The sequence below is a fragment of the Bactrocera neohumeralis genome, chromosome 6, assembly GCF_024586455.1.
Source record: "Bactrocera neohumeralis isolate Rockhampton chromosome 6, APGP_CSIRO_Bneo_wtdbg2-racon-allhic-juicebox.fasta_v2, whole genome shotgun sequence".
NCBI lineage: Eukaryota > Metazoa > Arthropoda > Insecta > Diptera > Tephritidae > Bactrocera > Bactrocera neohumeralis.
The window spans coordinates 63165482-63176850 of NC_065923.1; the positions used below are offsets into that span (position 1 = coordinate 63165482).

At 35.8% G+C, this 11369-nt stretch overlaps 1 protein-coding gene across 2 annotated transcripts; it reads right to left on the reverse strand.

Annotated features, from left to right (window-relative positions):
* Nucleotides 1–1076: 1076 nt before the first annotated feature.
* Nucleotides 1077–3039, reverse strand: LOC126763175 (uncharacterized). Of its 2 annotated transcripts, XM_050480453.1 has the most exons (3): nt 2927–3039; nt 2553–2865; nt 1077–2516 (listed from the first exon to the last, which is right to left on the reverse strand). In XM_050480453.1, exons 1-3 carry the CDS (start codon nt 2939–2941, stop codon nt 1249–1251), a joined length of 1596 nt encoding a protein of 531 aa, XP_050336410.1. In that variant the 5' UTR covers nt 2942–3039; the 3' UTR covers nt 1077–1248. The 2 variants fall into 2 exon arrangements, with proteins under 2 accessions (XP_050336410.1, XP_050336409.1); XM_050480452.1 differs by having other exon boundaries at nt 1077–2865.
* Nucleotides 3040–11369: the final 8330 nt, after the last annotated feature.

Below are 11369 nucleotides of genomic sequence, written 5' to 3' on the forward strand. Positions count from 1 at the left end.
TATGTACACATATAAATATATTCAAGTCAAAACTATCTATATTTGAACCGAAGCTGTTGCTACATTTTGCGACCATTTTACCCATAAGTCACACACTAAGCTTAATGAAAATTATTGTAAAGGCATTTAGGAAGCTTACATCATACAATTCGCAGTCATTGGTGAACGCAATGCGCTGTGACCTTGGAATATGCACAGAGAACGTTAAAGAAAACTTCTAAGTGCATAAAACTCCATTTAAAAGCATTTAAATACATTTTAACTGTTCTCTATGGCACTCCATACTTAAGAGTGGTTATGCAAAATATGCAGACACATATATATGTACATTAATGTATAAAATATATGTTATGACAACGTTATATAAACTGTGGTCACTTTGCCTTTACTCGACACTTCACTGTGCCCTTTCTCTACACTAGTTTAATTCGCATTCCTCATTTCCATATGAATGCCACACGTTTAGTTGCCACAAATTGCGAATATTTTATGCAAATTATCAACAATTGAGCTCGTTACAAGTGCAAGTTATTGCCAATGTCGATTTATTATTGTTGTTGCTAATAACATTTCATTTATAGTATGGTAGTTGTTTTGTTAGAGGCGGAGGGTGTGGTTTGAAATATTAATTTATTTGCTCAACATCTCTGGCCAGCAGTGAAAAAGCACTTAATTTTGCCAATAGTTGGGACAGTGGTCGACGTATACCTAAACACTATAAAAAGCCGTTACAGGTGTGGTCATACTTCCAAAAAAATACTTCAACTACCAAAATAAAGTTATTGATAGGAGCACAGTTTCGAAATTACTTCGAATAAATTTATTCGATTTAGTCTCATTGAGGTATTGGGAAGTATGTATAATAACTAACAGGTTGGAAAAAAATATCAACAATTAAAGTCAAATCAAAAAATATATGCTGAGACGTCGCCAAGTGTTTGAGAACATTATCGTCGTGCTGGAGAGGTTGGCCCTCGGTGGACAATGATAAAAATAGATATTCGAAGAGAAGGTCTTCCAAATGTCAATTATACCTGCTCACAAAAATAATTTAAAAGATTTTAGGGACCCCAATATTTAGTTACAATTTTATTGTGAAATCTTTTTATTCACTTGCAAGTACAAAATGACGACTAGACTTAAACTAGTGTAGTTGATGTCAAGTTAAAAATATAATATATTAGATTACACATCACATTTCCATTACTTTGAGCATTATACAGAGACTTGCTTTAGGAAGTAACTTTCTTAATGAAGATTTAGCCAAGGTAAGGCGGGTGCACCAAGACCACCAGCACCACCCGCGCCACCACCCCAAGCGTCTGCACCACTTGCACCCGAGCTACCAGCGCGACCATCAATGCCAGTGGCAGCACCAGCACCACCACCGCCACCACCGCCAGCAGCGCCTCCGATACCAGCTGCGCCGCCGGCACCGCCACCTCCTGCTCCGCCATGTACACTACCGCCTCCACCTCCACCACCGCCGCCACCGGCACCTCCAGCTATTGCATGAAGACCAGCACTACCAGCTCCACCTCCGCCACCGCCACCACCACCTGTCGCCAGACCACCAGCTCCACCACCGCCACCGCCACCACCACCTGTTGCAAGACCACCAATTATTGCCAGACCACCAGAACCTCCGGCTCCGCCGCCACCACCAGCTATTGCTAGGCCACCAGAACCACCAGCTCCACCGCCGCCACCGGCACCACCAATACCGCCAGCACCACCACCGCCACCAATACCATGAATAACGCTGGCTCCAGCGGCACCACCACCGCCACCAGCTCCACCAATTCCGCTAGCACCGCCTCCACCACCACCACCTCCAGCACCAATAAGACCTCCGGCACCACCTCCACCACCACCACCGCCAGATGCACTGCTAACAATAAGATAAGGCCCAGATCCACCCAAGACTACGTTTCCAGTACCACTAACGCTACCAGCACCACCTTCGCCACCTAATCCTTCCACTCCAATAGCGCCACCAGCACCTCCACCTGCGCCACCTAGTCCTCCAACTCCAATAGCGCTAACAGCAGCACCTTCATCACTTAACTCATCGACTGCAATTGCGCCAGCGCCACCTGAGCCACCTAGTCCTCCAACTTCAATAGCGCTACCAGCACCTGCTACTGAGGCAGCTAGTCCTTCGGCTGCGATGGCACTGCCAGCAGCAGCTTGCACACTTAGTCCTCCAATTCCAATAGCACTACCTGCAGCAGCTTCGACACCTAGGGCTCCAGCTCCACCATTGCCATTTCCAGAATCTACACCACCGGCGGCAATACTTTCCTCACCAGCAGAACCAACTACGCCTTCTGCAGCATCTGCTCCGACAACTACAGCGCTTCCATTTGAGCCGTCAATGGATCCATTACTGCCAGAGCTAACTGCAACGCCAGCCCCTTCACCGCCACCGCCAACAGCTGCTGAACTAATCACTGCTTCTGCAACTGCTGCACCTTCACCACCAGCAATATTGACAGTACTAGCAACACTGACAGGTCCAGCAACACTGACAGGTCCAGCAACACTTACAGGTCCAGCAACACTTACAGGTCCACCAACGGTGAGCAGAGCACCTGGAGAGCTGACCAAAGGTCCTCCCACAACACCGCCAGCCAATACTCCTGTAGTTATGACGTTGGTTATACCTCCATCCTCGATGCTTGGCACATATTCGCCCTCCAAACCGGGCACTGGTTTGTATTGTCCATCATCTTCTGTTCGAACTACAGTCACCACAGTTGGTACAGAAAGCACCAAAGGTAGTTGATTCACACCCGTCAAGGGTACAATGCTGGCTCTACTTTGAGCAATGCACAACAATGTAATTGCGGCTAAGGAAAGAACCTGCCAAAATTATATTACATATTAATATCACTTCTTCAATTATTTGTGAAAAAGAGCTCACCGTTGCCGTCCTCATCTTGGCTTTCTATTCAATTGATTTTCTTCGCACTAAATCTGCATCCGTTGACTTGAACTGAGTTGAGCACTATAACACAAAGTCTAACTGATCTCGCCGTTTTTATATCACAAAGCTCTATTTATGAAATATAATTGATTTATGCATATGAGGGAAAACTAAACTAAACAAGAATTTTCTGCAATCCAGTTCTTTATTTGCAAACAATTAAAGAACTAGTCTAGCGTGGCACGAGCTCGGGCGTTGTACCCAACGCACAGAAGAGAACAATAGGTTCGGTCGTAAATCTTGTAATCAAGCTATCATATATTACCCAAAGCGATTGATGTGTCATTAGACAAATCGACAGGGGTGACAACAAGTATCTTTAAATTCAAAACGGCAGCTGTTTCAAGACTCCGCGTTGGGTTTATCGTTCCTACATTATTGAAGCTCACTTGTGTAATATTTTACAGAAAAGTTCACCTAAGTAACCTGGGAGAAAAGATTTTAGCGAGTAACCCAAGATGGTGTTTGAGAAAATTTGCTTTGAAATACTTTACAGGGAAGTTTTCGTTAGTATCCTAGGAGGTTCCTTGAAGCATTCGTAAGAAATACAGAACATTTCATGGCTCAAGCTGGTATCGACGATATAAAAGAAATACTTTGAAACCACCCTGTATATGTCCATTTACATCCAACTAAAGAATTAAAAATATTGCTTTGTGATTGTGCACTGGGTTCAGTAATAAAAAATTCTTGCAATTTAAATAACAAAGGTTCAAGTTTGCCAGAGTGCGGCTTGGATTTGCATTTAATCAATGAAATGCCAGAAGTGACACCCTCGCCCGTTTCTAGTAGCATAAATTACCTTTAATTGCAACCAGTCACCTAACATGGTGTGAATAAGTTGGCTCGTGCACAGAAGAAATCGCAGAAAGCACAGCAGCAGTCCAATTAGATATGGAGCTCATTAATAATATTACAGAGCGCTTATTTTTAGTGTACGAGGCGATAATGATAAGTCTGGCTCTTACAATTAGCTTATATTATAAAGTCATCTATGTACTGACAAAGCCTTGTCTCTTCTTCATTGTCTTGAAGCACGGTAGGTTTTGATTTTGTATATTACAATCATTACTATTAGAGTTCGCAAATTTAAAGGCATACATACTATATATTAATATTTAGACTTTCAGAGACACAATTTCTGGTAACTAATCATAAATGCAACTCTGTTATACAATGTAAATATATTTTAAGCGTTTTAAACTATAACCCCTCCGATGATTTTTGTTTCAACTATAGAAGAATTTACGGCATGGTTTCCGCATTTCCGCATGAAGTCGTGTGTTTCACGGGAAAATGCAAGCCTCTTATATTATTTAAGTATATTTCAGGCGTTTTTAACGGCAGTTCCTGCTTGTTTTTTTACTTTTACTACAGATGAACTCCGGCACGAAAAATAAAGTCGTGCCTCTCTGGCAAAAATCCTTACTAACTAATGAAGATAAATATTAGAAAACTATTTCAGTAAATATATTTGTAAGACTCAGCATTTTGGTTATTCTTTCTGCTTCACTGAATTATCAAACGACTCGCCTAGCTACAAATTTCTTGTAAACAAATAAGGTATTGAAATATTACTCTTATATTACGGTTGTCTTAACGCATAATAGGAAATTATTGAAATGTAACTATAGAAATATTTTATAAATATGTCTACTTATTCATTTAATACAGATTGCTGACGCCTAGTAAATTAAATAATTATCTAGTTTGAGTTCAAAACAAGGTCATGTAAATATTTTACAAAGTCAACAAAGTTTAGGCGAAAATTTAAGTTTGTCAAGCAGTTTATAACAGGCAGAAGGAAGATCCTATAAAATATATGCTTTAAAGATCAGTGTGACCATCCGATTCAATTAGGCACATCCGTGTTTCTATCCGTTCATCTGTCTCCTACATACATATATATGGAAACTTGTCCCTCAGATTTTGAGATAGCGGTCTGAAATGCACATGTTCTTTTCTCCCAAGATGCTGCTTATTTGTGGAAAAGCTGATATCAGACAATTATGGAATATGTCGCACAATCATAGTGTATAGCTACCATACAAACTGAACGAACAAAATATAGTTCTTGTATGAAGAACTTTTTTATTTAAAAGGTAGTATAAATTACGGTCCAAAGCAACGATATCTTTGAATTTTTAAGATTTTTTTAGACCTGACCACTACAGAATACAACTGGCGTACAACTGCTATATAAACCGGAGTCCTTGAAAACTTTTTTTATTTGTGAAAATTATTAGAGCTTCAGTGTAACCAAAGTTAATGTTTATTTTTTACCCCAATTTGTCACCAGTTCCAAGTCACAACTGAAGTCAGGATCTTTAATCTTTGTTTTTGAAAAGAAGAAGAAGATGTTATGGTACATCTATAACACTTGTATGGGTTCTACATAGGTTCCAAGTCAGCTTAAGTTATCTGAAACCTTAATGTAACATCTGTCAAAGCTGCATATTTAATTAATGACAATAGATATTTCTTTTTGATCATTCACGAATGTTCTAGTTGTTCTCGTCCTACTCAGGAATTTTATTTTGTTTTGAAGATAATACTTCTTAAAGTAGATGGTTACGTGGTCTAGGTTTAAAATAAACAACTTTAACTAAGCATCCGATGTCGATGGTCAGACCATTTTTTTCATTTGCTCTAAAATTTGATTACAAACTAGTGATCTATCACCACAAGTACAGAAAAGTGGCGGGTTTAACATTATGTTTAGTATTATTACCAACATTAATTTTTTTGTAACGTTGAAAATTATTATTCTCAGAAACTTTTTTTTATTTTTATTGGACAAATTCCAAATTTCAAATCATTATGTTTAATCGTCTAGTTGAGATAATCAGACTTTGTCGCAGAAATTTTTAAAGTTTGAAAAGTGAACTTTCTGAATATGTGATGGTTATTTTTGAGAAACGAAAATTATTTGGTGAAATTTTAGTTTGAATGAAAAAACGAAAATTCCTATGTTAAATGTATGGGAACCTAAAAAAACAATAGCGATCCCTAAGAGTGAAACTACAGCGCCTGGCTTAAGGATTTTTTATTTGTCGATCACTAACATTTGAGTGGGTAAGAGTTGAAAAAAAATTCAAAATTTTTTTTTTAAGCACCCTAGTATATATGGTGCTGTTAGATACTGGATGTACTCTGTTGAGTTGCAAAAAAGAACAAACATTCTTCTTTGGATGGAGATGGTGGCTACACCAGATCAAATTGATGAAACTATTTCTGCGGAAATTCCTGATGCAAATAAAGATCCAGTATTATACGAAGTGATGAAAAACACCGATTTTTAGGGTTGCCTTTTTATAAATATTCTAATCATATATTCCGTGTTTATGGGAATTAATTAGGGTTTGCGAGAAAATGTGAACATAAAATATTAAATTTTAATTTTTTTTTAATTGAAACAATAATTCTTTTTTCTTTAGTTTTAATGTTTTAATGTGGCAGTAGTGTTTATGGTCAGTTAAAGAATTTTGTACATAAATGCTCATGCAGTTTTAAGAGCGCTAATATTGTTTAAGGTGAGTTTATAACGAGTAGAAAGAGAAGAGTTTTTGTGTGCAAAATTTAAAGAGTAAAACCAAACCAGGCAATCAACTCGAGTTTTTCGCATATTTTTTTATGTTTTTTATTTGTATTTGTTTTTTTTCTTATTGCTTTCAGGAATTTTTGGTAAAACTTTATGTTTTATAAACCGTAAATAATATATAAAACATTAAAAGCAAAATTTTTCATTTTCAGCTAAAAATTCATAAAAGCGTTTTGCTCGTGTTTAAAGTATTTCATTCGCATTAGTTTGTTCTGTTTCTTTCTTTCTGTTTTTTTCGGAAATTCATTTCCTCTATCACATGACACTGTCAAGCATCGATTTCAACATGTTTGTTCATTAGCAAGGACAACATTTTCGAGGCTCAAGTGGTGAGCTATACTTTTTTAGTGCAACAAATAAATTTCAGCAAAAAAGTGTGTTTTATTAAATTGCAAGCAAAGCTGATAGACATTAAAAAAATATATATTTTTGCAATATTTGCACAACTTGCTGATTATTTGAAAAATTTTTTGCCCAAGCATGCGCTTAAACAGCAATATCAGCAATTTTGTATGTTGAGGGGAAGGAATTTGTAATGAAAAAATATGTTAATATGTGAATAAAAAATTTAATATAAAATTTCAATTGCTTTTAGACTATTGATGCCGCAATTGAAACATGGAATGACATGCAATAAAAGTGCTATATTAAAAGGCATTTTAGAGTTAAATAAATTGTGATTTTTTAGATAGCTGTGTAGAATAACTTTAACTATTTTTATTTAGCAAAAGTATACAAAAAAACTTGCTAATGCGATTTTTTTTATAATAAAAATTTAAACAATGTTCCAATGTGCTATTTATTTACTAAAAACATTTTTTTTATTGAAAAGAATTCAATACACATTTATTTATTCAAAAAAAATTTTATTTTTGTTTGAAAAAATTTATTAACAAGTGAGATTAATAAATCTATATAATATATAATCATTCACAGCCACTTAAAATGCACACGCATCTAAATAAAAAAATCATGAAAATCACAAAAAAACATTATTATTTTTGTTTGAAAAAAGTAGCCAACAATAAAGAGATATTTTTTCTAGATACAATTTTTTATTTGTACTAAAAATTCTACGATGTTGCAATGCTATCAGCTGCGGCAATAGTTTCAATGCTTAGTTAGCTGATTGCCCGGCGCCGACGAGATATTTATAGCAAGCAAGCAATATCTCATACATTGTACATATGTATATACATACCTTCACATATACAATATTAAATAACAAAACTACATCGTCCAGTGGACGTGCCCATAGTGCTAACTGCCCTGCCAAATGGCCAATTCAGGCGAGCTTTAGTGTACTGAATAACGGAGCAGGGATGAAGGTAGGTAAGTATTGTGGGAATGAATTGAAGTATTTTATTTTCCAGAAAATGCCACTGTGAGCATTGCGAATCCCCTGCGATTCCCTATATAACCCATAGCACTACACTCCTCTTTTTCGTTTCACAGCGCACATATGCAGTTATAGCTCCACTGGGACGTACTTTTGTGCTGTTGACCAGCAGCTAAAAAATTTGAAATACGAAAAGAAAAATCGCGAAAGAAATTGTCTAGTCAATTGTAGCAGTTAGTTTTTGTTTCTTTTGATTTTTTTGGCGGCGTATTCAATGCCTGAATGTGACTCACTGACTGACTGGCTGGCTGGTGTCTGGTTTTAGTGATTGCAGTGTTTGTATTCAATGCACTTCAAAATTGGCTGGAATTAATGTATGTATGTAAAAGCTGATGGAAACATACTATACATTCACATACTAGCTTTGATTTTTAAGAATTCTAGTAAAAACATTTTTTTTAATTGCAGCGAAGTTAATTTTAAACTTCTAGAGAAACATGCCATAAAAAGTTACTTCTGTAGTAGAGCTTTTGGTGCTTCAGTCATGAGTAAAGTTTTTTAAAAGGTTTAGAACTTTTATGAAAGCTTTTTGTGAGAGCTTTCTGTGAGAACTTCTGTGAAAGCTCTAAGGTTGCAAAAACTTGGTTATAAAGCAATACAGACTCCTGCAAGTTAAATTGTAAGACAAAATCCTATTATTGATGTTGATCTTTAGGCAGAGCTTTTATTCAAGTAACTAAGAAGGGTGAACAGGAACCTTGTATTATCTAGAATGGTTCTTCGTGGTTTTTCACAAAAGCTTTTAATCGAGCATTAGGTACTAATAGAGCCTATTAGTCCATTTAAATGAAACTTACGTTTAGAAAAAAATTGAATTTTATTAGAGTTTTTATGCACTATTGTACACAAGAGCTTTTTCAATATCAACATTCTACAACGACTTTAGTTCCTTAAACCCTTTACGACATCTTTTTTTCATCAACTTTCATTTGTTTTAGCTTACTTAGAACTCATGCTCACATTAAAATGGCAATACTGGAAAATGAGCCACTGAGCTTAGAACATAAATATTGGTAAATAATGGAATAATCAAGAATTGCTTGGATATTTGTGTTTATAAACGAAACGGGTGTTACAAACAGTCCATTCCGATTAAACAGACTAGCCCAAATGTAATTATGCTGCCATAAGCTTCACTATTTTGACAATATATATGCAAGGAATAGAAATGTATCGAAAGCGCTGCCTGTTTGAAAGAACTTTAGATATCTGAACCATTTTTCAACAGCAGTATTGCAACGAGTTTTCACCGAGTGGTTGAGAAACTTTCAACATACCAGCGGGACTTTACCAATAAACATAACTCCATTTTCATAAAGACGTTAAAGGAGAGAGTGAGAACACCCAAATGAAAGTGAAACGATTCGGAATAAATATAATTTAAATAAAGTAAATGCGATGTTCCCATTTATTTCTATCACCGTTAGTTTCATTCTATTTTTTTCGGTTTTCCTTTGCCGTAATTTCTATGCTGCAGTATTTAATTACATTTTGGCGCCGTAAAATGCTTTGACTTGACGTTAGTTAAAGAATTCATCAAAGAGATCTTCAAAGGCCTCTACTTTTGGCAAGCTCAAGCTCTGAATAGTGTTGCATTTTAACACCGCAACAATTCCATTTGATACATTTGCTAGTTTTCCTCCCTTTTTTTAGTCCTTGCAAAAACCGAACTCAAAGCCAAAGCAAATTTAATATACACAAAAGCTGTTGGCGAAGTTCAATTGCCTGACTGGCCGCCGAAGAGGTGACCGCTTGATAGAATTGTGAGATAGAGAGAATGCTTGAGCACATTTGTTGATGAATGCACTCAAACGGTGCGAGTGTGTTGGTTGCAATTTGCTTTTGAGTGATTATATGGGTGTGGGCGCAGCAAGTGATTGTTTATTTGACTGACCAGCTGATTGATTCACAGATTGATTGATTGATTGATTGAATACATTTCGAACTAACGCTCACTTTGACGAGCCGGTCGAAAGGAAGTTGTGGGAAGCAGTGAGCTACATTGATGATGAGTGGTATGAGCCGCATATATAGTTTGTGGTGGTACAGTAGGTGCCCATCTAAAATGAAAGAGATAAAACTGCTAGCTTGTTAGTCGGTTGGTTGAGTTAGTTTAATTGGTTGCTTTGTGCAATGGGTGTAAATTGGCTTTACGCTTGGCTTTGCAGTATGCTCGTATATTGCATAAGTATATATGTAGGTTTTCGCTAAGCAATTGAATATATATCTATGTACCGTCATTTTGATGAGTTTTTCTATGCTGGCGGACACCTCCTTTCATTAAAAAATGTCCTTTGATTTTTCTGTAATTTTCTTTGAGGTATTACTGAATTTTTTAAACGACATTTAACAAATCTAAATTAAGCCCCTTCTCTTTGATTACTATTGTGGAATGAATTACATGTGTCTCTTGAACGAAATCACTTAAAAAAATGAAAGCTTCGAAGCTAAGCATCTATAGGCAGGCGGTATTTAAAAAATATTGCAGAAATAAAAAAATGTTATGGGAGAAAGACAAACCAAAACTTTAATTTTTTATGCTTTCATTCAGATGAAATGAAGATTAGGTAAGTGAATGCTCAAAAATACCCCATGAGCAAATCTTGTTTCCTTTACGATAATTTAACAATAAGCTTTGGAATAATTATTTAGTGAAAGCTCGATGAAAGCTTTAAATTTAACGTTATTAAAACGAAATGGATGTATGAAGTATAAGTAGATATATGAAAACTCATTAAAAGCTTATAACAAAGCTTACAAACTGAAAAGAATCACATATTGGAAAGGCTGGTAAAAGCTTATAATAATGCTTTCAAAAATAAACGGAATCCAATACAGCGGGTTTACAATCATTGGTTCTAAATATTACTGCTGCGTTCATAAAGACAAGTAGATGATATATACATTAGTATAGGTAAATGAGAGTGTTAAAAAAAGGTACACGGGTATTACCAGATGAAAGCTCGAAGAAATCTCATAAATATAAACATGTTTAAACACTAAACTAAAAGCAAAATCATATATAATAAAATGAAAATAAAATAAAAATTGTAATGGAGAAAGGTTGAGAAACGATTTCATTTCTGAAGAGAAAAGTAAAAAAATCGTTTATTAGATGAATATATGAACTATATATTGACGAAAGCTTCGAACAGTCACTTTTGTAATTATTTTAGAATTATAATGCTATCAAATGCAAAAAAATAGTGTCTCTAAACTTCTGAACTGAAGTCGCCATCGAAAGCATTATTCGAAGATGTATACTGGGCACGATTAAGATGATTTTGCTTCAAAAAATATAAAATTCAGATATACCATATTGTAGTTGGATTAACTTTGAGCTCCGACAAAGATGGATCGCAAACTAGATGTTGGTTTTT